At 29.0% G+C, this 20,556-nt stretch overlaps 3 protein-coding genes across 3 annotated transcripts; 1 reads left to right on the top strand and 2 right to left on the bottom strand.

Moving 5' to 3' along the window:
- Positions 1-1,089: 1,089 nt before the first annotated feature.
- Positions 1,090-6,892, top strand: RON6 (rhoptry neck protein 6, putative; the record flags this gene model as incomplete). The annotated part of the gene is made up of 15 exons (XM_029003169.1): positions 1,090-1,141; positions 1,388-3,192; positions 3,679-3,840; positions 4,010-4,117; positions 4,343-4,412; positions 4,576-4,616; positions 4,808-4,850; positions 5,030-5,071; positions 5,224-5,276; positions 5,513-5,590; positions 5,697-5,759; positions 5,964-6,002; positions 6,198-6,256; positions 6,450-6,552; positions 6,701-6,892. The coding sequence occupies 15 exons, from the start codon at positions 1,090-1,092 to the stop codon at positions 6,890-6,892; spliced, it is 2,910 nt and encodes a 969-aa protein (XP_028859629.1).
- Positions 6,893-9,339: 2,447 nt separating this feature from the next.
- On the bottom strand, positions 9,340-11,616 carry PmUG01_04017300 (acyl-CoA synthetase, putative; the record flags this gene model as incomplete). The annotated part of the gene is made up of 1 exon (XM_029003168.1): positions 9,340-11,616. The coding sequence occupies one exon, from the start codon at positions 11,614-11,616 to the stop codon at positions 9,340-9,342; it is 2,277 nt and encodes a 758-aa protein (XP_028859628.1).
- Positions 11,617-16,054: 4,438 nt separating this feature from the next.
- PmUG01_04017200 (RING zinc finger protein, putative) lies at positions 16,055-18,572 on the bottom strand (the record flags this gene model as incomplete). Its single annotated transcript, XM_029003166.1, has 6 exons — positions 16,055-16,116; positions 16,278-16,329; positions 16,617-16,692; positions 16,927-17,316; positions 17,624-17,898; positions 18,513-18,572. 6 exons carry the CDS (start codon positions 18,570-18,572, stop codon positions 16,055-16,057), a joined length of 915 nt encoding a protein of 304 aa, XP_028859627.1.
- Positions 18,573-20,556: the final 1,984 nt, after the last annotated feature.

Below are 20,556 nucleotides of genomic sequence, written 5' to 3'. Positions count from 1 at the left end.
TATATATATATGTATATATATACATATATGTTATGCATGTTGCATGTATGTATATGCATATACATATGGAGTGCACCTTTTTTTTTTATATTCGTTGCATGTGTGATGTTTTTTCCCAGGTTTACTGAAATTTGTAGTAACAATTTTTTTTTTTTTTTTCTTTTAATTTTTAATTTTCTTTTTATTATTTTTTTTATATCCATGTATACCTTGCACCCCAAAAATTAAAAATTAAGATCTTTGTTCTGTTAATTGTTAGATTTAATTTTATTTTGAATGTATACAAACATACAAAAGAGTTTACGAATAGATGTATAAATGGGCATATAAATAGGTACACATTTACTTAAACAAGTAGGAACATAAGTACAGTACGCATACATCTGTAAAAATGTATAAGTATACATATGTAACTATGGATATGCAATAACACATATGTATATATATACTTAAACGTACACTTGTCCGTTCTCACTCGCCAACGGAAGAGGTGAACGTGCTCCTTTCCCCCCTCCCCTCAGAGTTTTCCTTTTTGACAAGTGTGCTATTTTTTTTTTTTTTTTTTTAATGTTTTTCCCAGTTGATAGATTTGAGTTACGTTATAAAAATTTTAAAATGAAGATTTGATATGATCCAATTTTATCGATATAACCAAATTTTTTCCTACATTATCCAATTTGTTCTGTTTTGTTCAGTTTTGTTCTTATTTGTTCTGATATAATAAAATGCACATATTTGCTGTTGATGAAATAAATATGACTCTTTTTATAAAAAATAAAAAAAAATAAAAAATTGACCATGTATATACGAAGTGTAGTTATTAGTGCAAACTTGTGAAACGTGGCATTTGTTTTGAGTGTTTATTTTTAACACATATGTGTGCATATATATATATATATATATATATATATATATATATTTAGGTGTGTGTGTGCATGTATATATATATATATATTTTTTTCGAGGGGATGATTCTCTAAATGTGTATATTTGTTGAGTTTTAAAAAAAATGCATTCTTTTTTTTTCTTATTATTTTTGGTGATAAGTACAAAAGGACTTTTAAGAAACAAAGGTATGACTTAAAAAAGATGAAATGGAAGAAAATGGTAAAAAGGGTTATTACATTATTTGTTGATGTGTGTTAATGTTTGAAGTTGTAAAACTATTGTTGTACTCTTCTTTCAAACGAAATAACGACATTGTAATTATATTCTTAAATCTATCAATGATTTCCTTTCTGGCTATGTAGCTACTAGTTTGTCATCACTCTAACCTTATCAGAAATATTTAATATACCCCTCCTTCAGTAGCAGTATTTACACACACACATATACGCATACCCATACACTTTTTTTTTTTTTTTTTTTTTTGTTAAAGAATACACAGATTCAACAAGTATTTATACTTCCCACTATTCTCAGATAGGTAAGGGAAAAGGAGATGAAAATTTACAAAACTTGACTTTCGTACATGCAGCAAGGGATGGTCATTATTTTGTTAATAATAATGATAACAATAAAAAGAGGAATATAAAAAATCATAATACAATCAAAGATGTACCATCCGATATAAAGGAGAATGTTAGCTTCCTTGAAAATTGTACAATCAATAGTTGTATAAGGGTAGAGAACAAAGACCTGGATACCTCATCGGAAGGGGGGATTGTTCAGAATCTGGTGCAGGGAAAAGATAACAGTGAAAAAGGAAAAGACGAAAAGGGGAGCAGTAATATTAACAACAGTAGCAGTAGTAGTAACAATAGCAGTAGTAGTAACAATAGCAGTAGTAGTAACAATAACAGTAGTAGTAACAATAGCAGTAGTAGTAACAATAGCAGTAGTAGTAACAGTAACAGTAGTAGTAACAGTAACAGTAGTAATGGCGGGAAAAATGAAGAGGGAAAAGCTGACCCCGGTCATGTCGAAAGTAGTAGTAAGGCCTCTGCCCAGATGTTGAAAGAATTAAAAGCAAATGTACTCCAAGGAAACGAAAAAGAAAAAAGAGAAGATAATAAAGAGAAAGAGAAATCAAAGAAAAAGGAAAAGATAAAGGAAGAAAAAAATGGAGGAAGCGGCGGCGGAAGTGGCACCGAAAAAACAAACGAAGCAAACAAGGGTGAACAAAAAGAGGAATATGAAAACAACGATGAGGATAACGTAGACATAGAGGAAGAGGAGAAAGACTCGGATGATGAAAAAGATGATGTAGAGGAAAATTTAGACGGAGAGATTGAGGATGAATACGATGAAGATGATGAAGAGCAGAAGGGAAAGGTCAAAAATAAAAGCAGCGATGAGGATAAAGAGCAAAGCAACGATAAGGGTAAAGAGCAAAGCAACGATAAGGGTAAAGAGCAAAGCAACGATAAGGGTAAAGAGCAAAGCAACGATAAGGGTAAAGAGCAAAGCAACGATAAGGGTAAAGAGCAAAGCAACGATAAGGGTAAAGAGCAAAGCAACGATAAGGGTAAAGAGCAAAGCAACGATAAGGGTAAAGAGCAAAGCAACGATAAGGGTAAAGAGCAAAGCAACGATAAAGGTAAAGAACAAAATAGAGAAAAGGTAGAGGAGGTAAATAAGGGGAGTAGTAATAATAAGGGTGAGGGGAAGAAGAACAACGAAAAAGACCAGGGGAAGAATAAAGAGGATGGAAACAAGAAGGATGTAGAGCAAGTTAATAATAATAAAGATGAAGAAGAGAAATTGAATGAAGGGCAGGTACAAAAGAAAGATAAAGCAAACGATGTCGATAAAGCAAACGGTGTCGATAAAGCAAACGGTGTCGATAAAGAGATGGAAGAGGATGAAGAGAAGGAGGAGGACGAAGAGAAGGAGGAGGACGAAGAGAAGGAGGGGAACGAAGAAAAGGAGGACGAAGAAAAAGAGGAGGAAGGAAAATTAAAAAAAAAGGAAAAAAAAAAAGATAACAACGATGTTAATGAAAGAATGAACGATATTGAAGAAGAAAAGGAAATGGAAGAAATGGAGGAAAAGGAAGAAGGTGAACAAAACGAAAGTACTGAAGAAATGAGCAAAGATAAGAAGCAAAATGATGAAAAGGTAGACGGAAAAGGTACCAATGTATATATAAATGGTGAAAGAGAAAAGGAGGAAGATGCACAAAAGTACAGTCAAATGAATATAGCTTATAAGAAGAAAGGAAAGCTTCAGGAGGAAACACTGCACCCACTTGTACCTGCGAATTATCAGGCAAGTTTTTTTTTTTTTTTTTTTTTAAATTATATCATAATGATATAGCTATATAATGATATAGTGATATAACGATATAGTGATATAACGATATAGTGATATAGCGATATAATGATATAACGTTATAGTGATATAACGATATAGTGATATAACGTTATAGTGATATAACGATATAGTGATATAACGATATAGTGATATAACGATATAGTGATATAACGATATAGTGATATAACGATATAGTGATATAACGATATAGTGATATAACGATATAGTGATACAATAATTAGAAATTAAATACTCATTGACCGAATTGGGAATATTATGAACATGTGCATATAAAAAGTGCATTACAAATTTTGACATTATGAGTATATATAATATTAATTGTGTAAATGACTTTATTTTATTTTTTTATATTTTTTTGAGATCACACATTTTTATTCTTTTCCTTCATTTTTACTTAAACAGAACAATGAGAAAGTCTGGAATCCCTCAAAGGAAAAAAATAAAACATATGATGAATCCCATATGTTTACTATAGACAAAAAGATGCACAAAAGTTTGTCGAGTATTAACGGAATCCTCCGTGGTCTAAACGACAAATTGAATCGACATAAAGATTTGAAAAATGTAGGGAAAAAAGGATATGAAACGATATGCATAAATGGGCTAATGTGCATTAAGTGGTTGTGCGTGCTATGAGAGAATGCGTATTATATGATCCTACATATTATATGAGCGTGCTGACTATGTACTCGTGAACATACACCGTTAAACACATTTTTCCATTACGTTTCAGAAAGAACTGAGGCTAAAATTCGAGGCTATGGGGAGAATAAATGAATACAAAATATACAATGAGGTCATTCAAAAATCTGTTGAAATTCTGACCATCCGATTGATGAAGGTAAGGGGGAAACTACACACGTTTAACTTCACAGAGATGGAATGAAAATAATATGAACGTACATTTATGTATGCCATGCGTGGTGGCACGCTTGTATGTGTATTTATGTGCGTATGTGTGTACGTATGGATTTACGTACATATGTAAGTATGCATGTATGTATATATGTATGTATTAATTGTACTCAGGTATATATGTATGTATTTATGAATGTACCTTTTGTAGATCAACGATGACTTGAAAAAGCTAAAACATTCTTCGGATGTTGCCCTTCAAAAATACATGAACGAAAAGGGTGAGAAACACAGCATATGCATTGCAGAAAAGAGGTTTTGTACCTGGGTGTTACTGTTTGTTTGGTTCTGCTCTGTTCTATTGTGTTTCACTTTGTTCTATTATGTTCCATTCCGTTCTATTTCGATTTACCTTATTTCATCTACTTCTTTCTGTGTTTATAGGTTACGGAATGATGAAATTCTCGAATTTAACAAAATACGATGTAAGAAGCAATGCACTTATATACACACGAATACATGCATATACGTACACATATAAAATGATACATTTATGAGTGCATCCTTCTTACCTTGCTCACTTATACATGTATACGTGTGTACCTTTGCGCGTACGAATGAATGTATACCTACAAAATGCTAAACTTTTTTTCTTTTTCAATTTTAATTTTATCAGAATTCAGAAGAGGAGAAGATTCTCAAAAGAGACGCAACAGGTAGTAAGAAATAAAGAAGAGAAGAAAAATAAAGAAGAGAAGAAGAAAAATAAAGAAGTGAAGAAGAAAAATAAAGAAGAGAAGAAGAAAAATAAAGAAGAGAAGAAGAAAAAATGCACCTTTCCTATTTATCGATGTGCACATTTTTTTTTTTTTTTTTTTTTTTTTTTAATTCCGCTTAGGAGCTGAAGGGAAAAAAGGGGGTCGTTTGCATTGTCCTGTTGGTGAGTAGACATATATACATGCAAACACATATATGTATTTTTGCATACGTACACGCATACCTGCACACATACGTACTTCCGTACAAGTACGTATGTGTGCACTCATATAGTCTGATATATGCCATTTTGTTTTTGAAAATTTTTCCTTTTAGACTGCAATAGGGAAACGTGCTATAACAAGCCCTCTCATCCAACTCAGTGCTACGTAAGAGATTAAAATGATAACGGCGTTATATATAGGCGCAAAAAGGAAGAAAGTATATAAGTGTATTGGTATATATGTATGTATGAGTGTGTGTATGTGGGTATATGTGCATATATATGTATGTATGTGTGTATGTTGGTATATGTGCATATATATGTATGTATAAGTGTGTGCATGGGTATATATGTATATATGCATATACATATGTGCACTCTTTTCTTTGTTAAATATCACAGAAATTAGAGCAGAGAGGAAACGAAATTAAGAAAATGTGCGAACCTTTTGTGGATGTCCACAATGCCACATGCAGAACGGTTAGACCGCTTCAACGTATCTATCATTTTTTGTTGTCATGTTTAATATATAACGATGAGTTAAAATTTGCTGTTTTTTTTTTTTTTTTTTTTTTTTTTAAAATAGGATTTTCATCACTGTGCTATAGCAGAACCAGAACGAAATAAAAAATACTCCATCTTTGTATCGGTATGTCTTACTAATATTACGGAATACCAACAATTATGAAAAAAAAAAAAAAAAAAAAAAAAATCAATTTTTAAATTATCCTTCTAAGATGAGCACTAGTGAATGGCATACATATATATTTATATTTGTACATCCATATAAACATGTGTACACTTCTCTGTGTGGGTATATACTTACGACTGACAATTATAAATTCTTTTGTAGAATGAGCACGAAGGAACCCCTCAGTTCATCACAATAAGAGTATGCAATAACGTTTCCTTTTTTTGACTACATATGAGCTTCTCGGCATATTGCAGCTACGTGCATACATACATACATATATAAACATGTGTGTATACATATATATATATATATATATATATACATATGCATGTGAATAATGTACATGCACGTACGCAGTTTTACATATGACACGTTCTCACCTTTTTCTCTCAGGGATACAATTTGCATGAGTGTCTACAGCTGCTTGTTGTTAACCAGGGCTCATCATGCTCGTAATTAAACCGAAATAGTTTTTATATGTTTCTCATTCCAATTGATACGATAGTTGATTTTTCACGTTTGCAAATAATTACAACATATCTTCTTATATATATATATATATATATATATATATATATATATATATATACATATATACATATATTTCATTTTTTTCTAATTTTTTCTATTTTTTGTTAATTATAGTCCAATGAGCATTGAAAAAAACATAACGGAGTCGAGTGAAATACTGGCGGAGCCTGTTCTAACAAAGCTTTTGCACAATGAAATTCTGCTGGAGAATATTAAGGTCAAAAGGACATAAAAATGGAGGAAGCAAAAGGAAGAGAAGTCAAAAGAACGATTCTACACTATGCACTGCGCACACCACACTACTAACTACTAACTACACTGCACGCAATGCTAATTACACACAGTATACTTTTCCCCTTCTACAGATAAGCAAAGCAGGAGAGTACAACATCTGCTTAGCGCAGTTCTACCAGGAACCGGAAGAGGAGGATCTTCTATCGAAGAACAAGTCCAACAAGAATAAAAAAAGGAAAAAAAATGATATGAAAATTTTAGGTATAGACACTATCGGCGCTTTGTACGTTTTACCAGTGCCCTCCAAAAAAGGACACTCTTGAAGGAGCTAAAGGAATAAGTGAATGTGTAGAGAAGTGTATATACTTATATGTGTGTGGGTGGTGGGGGTATGTACGTACATATATACGTATATACGCGTGTATATATATGCACATATATGCATTTATGCATGTATGTAATATGCAGTGTGTTTGTACATGTATACGTGCTTCCCTTTGCTCATGCGTCGAAAATGCATAAGTAAAAAATAGATGGTTGAAGTTTCTTAGGAGATATGATCTTATTTTAGAAAGAGTTAAAAGTATTCTTTTATATCCCGTTTAAGAGTTATACCATTTCGTCTTTCCTGTATCACCATAAGGTATTATTCTGGATATTTTCCTTGTTCTTATAATGTTCCACAATTTTACCTTTTCACATCATTTTCCTACCTTTTTGTTTCCTTTATTTTTACCTCATTATTTTTATTTCCTTTTTTTTGCTTCTGTTTTTTTTTACTTCATTTTTTCGGTTTTATTCTTTTGGCTTTACTCGCCTCTTGTTTTTGTTAAATGCTTGATTATGTTTTAACTTTATTAAAAATTATATTCGATCTCCTTTTTATAAAAAAAAAAAAAAAGAAAAATCCTTTTTTCAAAATTGGGAAATGTCAACATGTCAATATACCAAAATACCAAAATACCAAAATACTAAAATACCAAAATACCAAAATACCAAAATACTAAAATACCAAAATACCAAAATACTAAAATACCAAAATACCAAAATACCAAAATACTAAAATACCCGTTTTATAAAATGCCAAAATATCGGTTTTTCAAAATTTCAAAATTTAAGTTAGAATATAAACATAAAACATAACAAAGAGAAATTGGGCCTAGGCTAATATTCATAAATAATTAAAGTGCATTCACGGGGGGGGGGCTATACAAGGCCTCGTTAAAAAAGGAATGTAAACATAGTAAAAGAAAAAGGGTATGGGGGCATCGTATACACACCCATCTGCATATTCAAAACAAGTGCACATAAACGTATGTGCGCTACTAATGTAACAGTCAAATTGTATATACATATAATATATGCGTATATGTAATATATATATATATATATATATATATATATATATATACAATTGTTAATGCACACATGACACATGAAAGGATATGGGCTCAAAGTGAATGGCTGAATATATATGTGCACATATACACAATGCTTTAAGCAATTTTCCATAAAAGTATGCAGTTGACAAAAAAAAAAAAAAAAAAATAAAAAAAAAAAAAATAAATAAGAAATTAAAAAGTTAAAAAGTTAAATAAATTAAAAATTAAATAAGAAATTGAAAATAAAATTAAAAAAAATATATATAAATAATCAAATAAGTAGTTAGGTAATCAAATAAGTCGGAAGATGGCAGATAAGTGTGTAACTTGTTTAACGATAAAATTGTAAAACCAAATATAAGGATAGAATTAATAATAATACAATCAATGAAAAAATTTTGCAAAAGGACAAGGATGAATAGGAGATACGTGGGAAGGAACATGTGCGATGGTTCAGCACGTCGGACCACTATCATTTCCTTCTTCCTTTTTTTGTTCTACATATCTGATTTTACAAAAGAGATGACGTTCTACGCAACTACATTTTTTCGCTGATGTGCATAGGAATGTGGGGCGGGCATGTGCGTGTACATGTGCATCTGTGTATGTTACTGTAAATCTCTATTATCAATGAGATGGACTATTTGTTCAAGTTAGCTATAATGCGTTACAATCTTGTTAGAGGCCTAGGGAGGAAAAATATATAATAAATAAATGGACAGAAAAATGTAATAATAGATAAAAAGGCTGGAAAGCAATCCGAAAAACAAAGTGAAAAACAAAGTGAAAAACAAAGTGAAAAACAAAGTGAAAAACAAAGTGAAAAACAAAGTGAAAAACAAAATGAAAATCAAAATGAAAATCAAAATGAAATTCAAAATGAATATCAAAATAAAATTCAAAATGAAAAACAAAATGAAAATCAAAATGAAATTCAAAATGAATATCAAAATGAAATTCAAAATGAAAAACAAAATGAAAATCAAAATGAAATTCAAAATGAATATCAAAATGAAATTCAAAATGAAAAACAAAATGAAAATCAAAATGAAATTCAAAATGAATATCAAAATAAAATTCAAAATGAAAAACAAAATGAAAATCAAAATGAAATTCAAAATGAATATCAAAATGAAATTCAAAATGAAAAACAAAATGAAAATCAAAATGAAATTCAAAATGAATATCAAAATGAAATTCAAAATGAAAAACAAAATGAAAATCAAAATGAAATTCAAAATGAATATCAAAATAAAATTCAAAATGAAAAACAAAATGATAGATACGTTGGTATATAATTTAAAAGCTAACCTGCTCCGTATGTCCGTTCTTCTTCGGGTGGCACAAGACCCAGAGGACCGGCATCATATCACCCTCTCCTATATGATTCACTTCTTCCCCTTGAGCTTCATCTTGTAGAAATCTTTAACTTTTTGAATGAAGAAATTATAATCTTTGAAAACGAAAAATCTTCGTAACTTAAAAGTTGGTGTCAAATAATTGCTGGTATCCCAAGGTTTAACAGTTAGATAAACATCATTTATAATATTATATCTATTAAGATTGGTCTTTTTATATACATCCAACATTTTTTGTTTTACATAATCTATATAGACATTTGTGTTAATCTTATTATCATCAATGGTTTCTAAAAATTGTTTTTCTGTAATACCTAACTCTTTGAAAATATTATCTTCAGATAAACTTTTTGCTAATAGTTCTTTATCAATTGATATGATAGCTAAAGGACCATCTAAGGAATCATCTCCATATACTACACAATAATTAATGAACGTAATATCAGAGTACAAATTATTTAACATATCTGTTTCTATATATTCTCCTTGTGATAATTTTACTAATCCTTTACATCTATCTAAAAATGTAATACTTCCATTATCATTTATTTGAACTACATCCCCTGTTTTGTAAAAACTGTCTTCTGTGAATGCATCTTTTGTCAGTTCCCTTTTTAAGAAATAACCACTAAATAATTGTTTACTTTTTATTAGTAACTCTCCTTTCGGTTTACTATCTGATGCACTGTATGTTTCCCATGTAGACACTTTATATTGTGTATGTGAAGACACAGGTCCTCCTATAGAATTAAAATTTTTATCTTTTTTATTTTGTACAAATAATGGTCCAGTAGTTTCTGTTAATCCATATCCTTGATAAAATTTTATATCTAATAGAGTACTTAACTCCTTTTCTATTTTTGGTGATATCTTACCACCACCATTAAACATACAAGCTAAATCTGGATTAATTTTATTTCTAATTTTTTTAGATACTTTTGTAACTGATTCTATGAGTTTACCTAAATTACCATTATTGTCTAATTGACGGAGTGCTAATATTTTTTCTACAATAAAACGTTTTAATGGTGGTAAATTTGATATCTCTGTTTGTATCGTAGTATATAATCGATTGAACACCTTTGGTACTCCTACTACTATATTTGCTCCACATACACTTAAATCTTTTCCAAAATAATTTAAGTCTCTACTCCACACCCTTATTTCCATTCCACGAAATAAACCAATATATACTACGGTCCTTTCATATATATGTGATAATGGTAAATAAGAAAAATGTATATTAGGATTAAATGCATGAAATAAGCTTACACTACTTGCTGGTACTACTGTATAAAATAAATTCTTATTACTTAACATAACTCCTTTTGGTTTTCCAGATGTACCTGATGTATACACTATTGTGCTAATGAACTCTGGTTCTTCATGTTGTATCGTATAGTCCTTCACATTTTGTTTTGTCATCGACTCAAAATCGCATATATCCACTCCCATTTCCTTTCCATTCTTTTTAACTTTTTCGAACAGCTCAGCTTTTTCCCTTTCAATTTTGTTCCTATCCGGTTTATTCGCTTTACCCCCATTGTCCGCTTTCTCCACCTTGCTCGTTTTACTTGCTTCATTCTTACTGCCATTTTTAACTGCGCTACTTACTGTACTACTTGCACCACCTTTTGAGAGCTCAACTCTGCTGACCCTTTTTTCTATCTTACTGGAATCAGGAATGCTATCTAACACTATAAGTTTTTTCACATGGGGCAATTCAGCTTTATGTTCTAGTAAGCTCTCAACCAAATTTAGGTCTATACATAACCACGAAAGCTTTGATTCATTTAGAATTTCCACTACTTCGTTAATACTAAATTTGGAGTGCATCACTAAACTTGTAACACCACTGAGCATGCAAGCTAAATCAGCTGTTATCCAGTTGGCTGAATTAGCTCCATATATACCTAACAACCTGAAGTTACCATTATTATGATCCTCATCATAATGTTTCATAGGTACTCCTCCTTCTAATTTATTCAATGAATAACTAAAATTTTGCACTCTATTAAAAAGTGTGTCATAGGAAAGGGAAAATTTAGGTTCACCAAACTCAAACTCGGTTACTGCTATTTTATTTTCATTAGTTTTACTATTTTTCTTTAATAAATTGAAAAGGTGTGTATAATTACAATTCACTGAAGGATCCCCTTGATCTCTTCCTCTATACAAATCCGATTCATGCACTTTTGTTGATTTTGAGCAAACCTCACCATATGACAAACCCTTAAAATTTTGTGCGTAACATAGTACTACTAGTACTAGATATACTACTAAGATCAACAAACTGTATGTAAGCATTTTCCTCGGCAAATATAAATAGGAGGTACGGTACTCTTCTTGTATATTTTTTTTGTTCTGGAGGGCACGAAAGGTAAGAAAAAAAAAAAAAAAAAAAAAAGAGATGAACCAAACGAGATGAACCAAACGAGATGAACCAAACGAGATGAACCAAACGAGATGAACCAAACGAGATGAACCAAAAGAGATGAACCAAAAGAGATGAACCAAAAGAGATGAACCAAACGAGATGAACCAAACGAGATGAAACAAACAAGATAAAACAAACGATATGAAACAAACAAGATGAAACAAAAATGGAGAAATAAGAGGAACAAAAGTAACGAGAGCAAAAGTAAACGCAAAAGTAATAAAAAGCAAAAATTGGAAAAAAAAACGAAAACCCCGAAAAAAAACAAAAAAAAAGAGAAACAAAAATAGGAAAAAAGAATTGAAAATTATATAAAAAAAAAAAAAATATATATTATTAATAATAAAAATGATAATAAAAAATGAAAAAGGTACAAAGAAAAAAAAAAGGTAAAAAGTGCAAAAAAAAAAAAAAAAACAATAAAAAGGAGGCTTCTTAATTTCTAGCGCACAATTTATCACAATCATCTTATGGGTTGTTTGGCTATGCTGCAAATATACACGTGCACATTTATGAGAGTATTACATATTATAATATATATATACATAATGTTTGCGGTACAATATGATGTACACATATATATATTAGGTAAAACAGTTTGTATCTGCTATTTTACAAATGTGAGTTTATTCACGTACATTTTACTTTTTCCATATAAAATTTTACCAATAAATTGAGAGTTCAAATTAAAGCCAAAAAGGGGCACACTTTTTGTTGTATTTTTTTTTTTTTTTTTTACTCTTCATGCAACATTCACCTTCAATTGTTCTTCGCCTTGTTTTATCATATTTTCTTTTGCTTTGTTTTATCATATTTTCTTTTGCTTTGTTTTATCATATTTTCTTTTGCTTTGTTTTATCATATTTTCTTTTGCTTTGTTTTATCATATTTTTTTTTTTGCACTGTTTTATCATATTTTTTTTTGCTTTGTTTTTACTTATCTTGTTTTGTTTGGTTTTATTTTATTTTTATAATTTAAGTGCTGAAGGTAAGTTACGATTTTGAGGCGCCGTTACAAGGAAAGCATATATATATATATATATACAATATATCATATTTATACTATTCAATAAAATGTACAACTCTTTGGTTGGAGAACATGCCCCTTTATATCATTTTCCTTGTTTTTTATGTCCATTTATTATTGCGCACGTACAAAGTTATGTGTTAAATATTAAAAAGCAAAACATCTAATAGTCAGTACGATGATTATCATGACAATTTTGTTCTAAAATACGTTGGAGGTTATAATTTTAAAATGTAGATTTTTTTTTTTTTTTTTGTTTATATGATCATTTGCTGTATTGCTGTATTGCTGTATTGCTGTATTGCTGTATTGCTGTATTGCTGTATTGCTGTATTGCTGTATTGCTGTATTGCTGTATTGCTGTATTGCTGTATTGCTGTATTGCTGTATTGCTGTATTGCTGTATTGCTGTATTGCTGTATTGCTGTATTGCTGTATTGCTGTATTGCTGTATTGCTGTATTGCTGTATTGCTGTATTGCTGTATTGCTGTATTGCTGTATTGCTGTATTGCTGTATTGCTGTATTGCTGTATTGCTGTATTGCTGTATTGCTGTATTGCTGTATTGCTGTTTTGCTGTATTGCTGTATTGCTGTTTTGCTGTTTTGCTGTTTTGCTGTTTTATTTTGTTTTTCTTTCGTTCCTTTTCTTATTCTAACATTTCGGTTATATCTTAATTTTTAATTTCGGGTAAACTCATATGAGGTTCTCCTAGACCAAAATAATTTTTAATAAAAAAGGAGGGAAAAAAAAGAGAAAAAAGAAAAAAAGCAGTTGTATGTGATACGTATAAATGTGTAAATGCGAATGTACAGTATGTAAAGGAATATTAAGTATATATAAAATTATATATATGTAAATGTATATGTGTACTTTTTCGCTTCTTATGCCATGGGGGCACATAGCGTTCCTTCCTTCTCACATACGTTGTTATTACCCATGGAACTCTCTTCAAATAATTCGATAAAAAGTGCATAAAAATTAATATAAAAAAGAAAAACTGAGTTATTCCATAGTATAAACCTTGCAACATTAGCTAGTGATCTTAAACTGGGCTCTCTAAATGACAGAATAAAAAATAAGATAAAATAAATAAATAAATATATAAAATAAATAATTGAATGAATAAACAAACAAACGAACAAAAGAACAAACGAACAAAAGAACAAACGAACAAACGAGCAAAAGAACAAATAAACAAACGAACAAATAAATAAACAAACAAATAAGCAAACAAATAAACAAACAAATAAGCAAACAAATAAACAAACAAATAAGCAAACAAATAAGCAAACAAAAAAACGAACAAATAAACAGATGGATGAAATATCGACATGAAGCAGTTGAGACAAAATGAATTATCTTATTTACTTCCTGTTCTTTTTTTTAACCTACTTCCGTAAAAGAAAAGAAGTTCATTTTTCATAAACCCATGTATATATATAAAAAAATATTAAACAGGACTTGGAACATACTTGTGCCCCAGCACTTCGTACTCTTTTCGTATGAAGCAGGAGTATGAAAAAGAAAAAAAAAAATCATAACATGATGTAACATAATATAACTTGATATAACATAATATAACGCGATATAACATAATATATTTTTTGTAGGGGCATGTAATACATTTGTATTTATAATACACATACTGTTTTTGTGACTGCTCAACATAGACACACAACAGCTTAGGGAAAAGAACCTTAAGATGAAATAATAAAATTAATTTGCACGTAAAAAAAAAATATGAACAGACAAGGTTAATTTGTAGGAAATAGAAAAAAAAAAAAAAAAGAAATACATATACATACATACATATACATACATACATATATATATATATAATTTAAAGGCAGTACTTAAAAACAGACAAATGTACTTTAATTGGTGTATTAATATAATTATAAAAAAAGCCCAATAAAAAGTGTAATGATATTAATACCTGTGCGAAACACAAAGTAGTGTTAAAAGGGAACAAATATACGTACGTGCACATATATATATATATATATATATGTACATATGTATGTGGTTCTACATAAGCGTTATAACTGGATGGGTAGGCACGAGATCGCATAGCAGTTCGAATCAATTAACGAAACTGAATTGGTATATTTTTTCACTGCACAATATATACACGTGTTCATTATATGCAATTTGAAAAGCATTACTACATTATTTTTTGTTTTGTACAACTAGCGGTTTAGTAAAAGTACTCTTCGACATTGTCACTACGAAGGTATGTAGTACCGAGTGATGATCAAAATGGGAAAAATTAAAAATTAAAGCCCATATGGTGGATCTACATACATATGTGCGCATGTACATATATATATATATATAAGTATATGTGCTCAGAAAAAGGAAATTTTGGCTATACATACATTTTCGAGTACCTTCCCCCAAATTTTTTCACAGTTATCAGCATATACCGAAATGTCAAAAGGGCAAACAAGCGAGTATACAAACAAACGAATATGCAAACAAACGAATATACAAACAAACGAATATACAAACAAACGAATATTCAAACAAACGAATATTCAAACAAACAAGAAAACAAAGGAACGAATAAATAACTCAGAGAGAGAAAATTTTATCATCAATTGTGACCACACAGTTGTCTTTTTTTTTTTTTTTTTTGTTTAAAGAATGCAACTTTGTAAAAAGTTCGAGAAGTAGTTATTCGCATACAATTACACAGATACACACAGAAAAAAAAAAAAATATTAAATGATGAATACAAAAAAAAAAAAAAAAAAAAAAAGGGAAAAAAAAAAAAAAAATACAAGATATAATACATTCGTAAATAAATATAATATTTTTTATAAAACGAATCCATATTTATAAACTATCACAAATAATAGCAAAACTATAGCACAAAATAAATGTGGAACTTAATGTTATTATAAAGCAACGAGTAAAACTACTGCACACACGTATATGTATATACATAAAAGTATACATATACGTACTACATAATAATATGTATCATAATAACATCAAAATATTCATATGTGTGAAATAAACTAGCCACAAATGTAACTTAAATGTAACTTAAAAAAGAAAAAAAAAAAAAAAAAAAGACTACCATTTTTTACTTTAAAAAAAATACAAATAGTGGAAAGGCGATAAAAATTTAAAACACAGCACTGTGGAAAAAGGATATCAAGTTAAAGAATTACAGAGATGGAAAATGAGATAAAATAAAAATATAAAAAAAAAAGGAAACGATTTATAACACTAAATTAGTATTTAATAAGAAAGGGTACAATATTAATTATTTAATCAACAACAGAATCTTTCTTATTGTTATCAATGGAAATTTGTAATAATCCTCTGACATCTGCAATGGTTATAAAAAATAGTAATTAATAATAAAAAACAAAATAAAGTATTGAAAATTTATTGATATTTTTTTTTGTTATTACACATGTACGAGAATATATATTTATACACACTCACACACATATGTACTTCTATATTATGCACGTGCGTTAGTATTACCTTGCCTACAAATGGGGCATTTTGTATTTTGCATCCTTACAACGTTTGCGCACTTTGACGGGAAGAAAAACAGGTGTTTAAAAATATGCACAGGGGGGGTATGTGTGTGTGTGTGTGTGTGTGTGTGCGTGTGCATATGTACATATGTACATGCCTACATACGTATATATGTACATATGTACACGTTTACTTATAAATATATGCATACAAATCAATAATTATAAAACAACTGAATGAAAAAAATTGATAAAAAAGAATAACACTAGTACGAAAAAGATAAATAAAAACAATATTTAAAAAAATATGGGAACATTTTATTAAAATTTCGACTTAAATTACCACGTTACAAAGACACATGTGCCTGCAAGGCAAAATGGCTGTATCTCGTTCCTCCGTTAGGCATATTACACATTCCCTTTGAAAAGGAACAGAAATATATTTATATATTTATATATATTTATATGGTTTGTGTACGTCATCTGTGCATAAACAAGCGCTATAGTACGTTAGAGCAGTAGCACTATTATTTTCTTTTTAATTATACATAAAAACACTCGCACATATATGTATATATACAAACGAAAACAAATATACATAGAGAACATATATATAAGTATATGCACATGTGCAGACCCAAATTTGAACTCACCTCCCTGAGAGAAAGCCGCTGACCGGGTTAGACTGTGCCTCACTTGATTTTTCGATGCCAAAAATTTCCTGCACCTCAAAATATCTTATACCGAATTGTATTTTTTGTCTATAAAGGACAATTTTATATTTCTCCCCATAACCAGTATTATTATTTTTAACATCAATTTCTTGTAAATATGCATAATTATATTGTGCCTGAGGCACAGGTGCCCCAATAGCTTTGAGCACTATTAAAATAGGAATAATATATTCATAACTTGGTTTCCACTTCAAGTCGTTTATATCAAACAAATTTAAATTTATTCCTTCTTCAGGTCTACTCAAATATATTTGGTTTATTTGTTTGGGGTATATTGTCGTGACTGTTTTGTATTTTGTGGGGCAGTAGCTGGAAAAAAAAAAAAAAAAAAATTATATGATTGAATAAATGACTACACAAATGACTACACAAATGACTGCACAAATGACTGCACAAATGACTGCACAAATGACTGCACAAATGACTGCACAAATGACTGCACAAATGACTGCACAAACGAATGTGTAAACCAATGTGTAAACCAATGAATAAATGTACCAGTCGACTACAATATACAAGAGGGACGTACAAAAATAGTAGACATAAAAATATAATACAAATAATTATATTCTTTATTTCATTTTTTTTTTTTTTTTTTTTTTTGAGATGCCCCTACCGCGTTTCCTGTGTCTTTGTGAATTCCTCATTACAACAAAAATAAATAGATATGTCAACATCATATAAGGAATCAAAAACAAAATTTATTAAATATACATTATTTCCGTTGTTAATAATTCTCAGTGTCTTTTTACGTAAATTTACGGAATTTCTAACAACTGATGTTCTTTGAATGTTTATATTTGGTCCTTGTGATATTATGTTACACAAACGATCATTATCTGTTCTCTTTGGGGAAAATAAAAATGGAGCATACGTATTGGATGTGACTCTCTTTACCATTGAAGAAAACATTTTTCGTTACAATGTGCATGCATACATATATATGCACATACATATGTTTGTATATACGTACGTGTCTACATATATATGCAGATACATATATTTGTTTGTACGTACGTATCTATATATTTATGCTCTGTTTTTCGATATTAAAATTTGTGTACTTACATTAATTATAGGAGGGTTAAAGGAAATAGTTCTGGGCTGAAAAAAAAAAAAAAAAAAATTAGCTAATAATTACACAGAGAAATATGAATGTGTACATGTTTATATGCACATAGGTATATACGCTAAAATACACACATACACAATGGGATAATTTCCAAATTTCCCACTTTGTAACTTTTGGAAGTATGGAACATATGAAAAATATTTGCACAATCGGTAGATCAAATAATTTGAAGTCAGTTTCTTTCAAGCTCATCAGATTGTTAACATGGTGTAAAGTATTATATAGTATGATTTAGTACAACATATCATTAAACAGTATAATATAACTGAGTATAAACAAGTACAACAATGTACAGTAATGCGCAATAACATAGGTACATGAAAACATTATTAACGCTAAAATATGCTTCGTTTCCATCTTTTTAAAAACTAACATGCTCATTGTGAAAGTTATCATCTATATTATTTGATAAGGAGGAGCCAATTATTCCCATTATACATAATAGTAAACTAATGAAGCATTAATTTATTATGCCATTTATGTATATATATATATATATATATATACATATATGTATTTGGTTGGTTCTTCTTATTCAAACATAGCAAGCTTAGAAGTGCGACCCTTTACATATATGCATATACATATATGTATATACCTACATGCACACATGCATACACATATATATGTACGTCATGTGTATACTAGATTTCTTCACTTTATTTTGCTATTTACATTATTTACACTATTTTCGCTTATTTCACAATTTTCATTTATTTCACAATTTTCATTTATTTCACAATTTTCACCTCTTTTACTTTTACAATTTTCTCTTATTTCACTCTTCTTTATTCATTTGTTATATACACATTTTGAACATGCTTTCAGCGGAATGGATATAAATGAAACGAACTATTGAAGTGAAAAAACAAAAAATTTGTATTTTTTTTAATCGTATTTAAAGAAACAAAATAGAAAAAAAAAAGAGTGCGGCTTAAATGTATACATGTATAAATATACACGTATATACATATATACACATACACATATAAGCATATACACATATATACATATACACATATATACATGTACACATATATACATATACACATATATACATATACACCTATATACATATACACATGTATAAATATATATAATTATTTACATAAATACATAACATAATAAATTTTTGCGTAGAAGGCGCAAAATTAAAATCTTTGTATACGTGAAATTAAAGAAGGGAAAATTATATAAAAAATATTAATAAGCGAAACGAAGAAAAAAAAATGAGAGCAAATATTCTATTTAAAGCGTTTTCTTTTTTTTTCTTTTTTTTTCTTTTTTTTTCTTTTTTCTTCTTTTTTTCTTTTTTTTTTCTTTTTTCTTTTTTTTTTCTTTTTTCTTCTTTTTTTCTTCTTTTTTTTTCTTTTTTTCTTTTTTCTTTTTTTTTCTTCTTTTTTTTTCTTTTTCTTTTATCTTTTTTTTTTTTTTTTTTTTTTCTCTTACAATAATGTACACTTTATTTATTGATAGTATTAATAGAATATTCTGTAATCTTTTATGCGCAATTATAAAAAGGAACACTTCAAAAATTTTTTTACATGTATATATTTTTAAAAGAAGAAAAAAAAAGATTGACGTTTAAAAGTTGAAGTTTTCGATTTTTCAACCAAGGAAAAAAAAAAAAAAAAAACTGTAAACATACGTAAATATATATATATATATAAATGTATACGATAAACCACATGGGCAGAAATAAAATGCAAAATTAATATTTCTAAAGAATTGTAAAATAAATTTTTTTTTCAGATATATCACAATTTACTTGCGTTTTAAAATGGATATTATATATCTCCTTGTATATTCATTATATAGAAATAAATTTCAAACGTTTTAGAAAAATTTTGTTACATAAGTAGGAATGCCTTAAATATAACGCATATCACAATATATTAAGTATGTAAAAATGAGCGTACACTTTTAAGGTGAATGATAGTTATTTAACGAGTGAGGGGTGTCAATGTTATATAAGAGAGCAATGTTTCATCCACTAGAGGTTTTATAATGCGAAAATGTGTACATGTTCATGCATAAAAACGTACATATATATATTTAAACGCACGCATCTTTCAAACAATACATGTAAAAGAGCCTAGTGGAAACGTAAAATGTAATAATTAATACGCTAAAAATTATTATTTCTACTGCTACTGCTGTTAGAGCTAGTGGTACTTTTTTTCGTTAAGGAGTATTTCACCATGAGGTTGCCATCCAAATACGTAATGTTTTACCCATACAGTTTCGCGTGCTCCGATGTTTCATATGCGTATTTTTCCCTGTACACATTTATATGGACCTATGCGGGTATATCCATATATTTTTGTACTTAAAGTATATACAAACACATACATAAATCTGGTAAGTTTTTTCTTTTTTTGTACTACTAAGAAATTTTGGTACTTTTCCTGGTACAC

Source organism: Plasmodium malariae, assembly GCF_900090045.1.
Source record: "Plasmodium malariae genome assembly, chromosome: 4".
In the NCBI taxonomy this organism is placed as follows: domain Eukaryota; phylum Apicomplexa; class Aconoidasida; order Haemosporida; family Plasmodiidae; genus Plasmodium; species Plasmodium malariae.
Note: the sequence above shows the minus strand (reverse complement) of the source record. Positions and strands in the feature narration are given on the sequence as shown.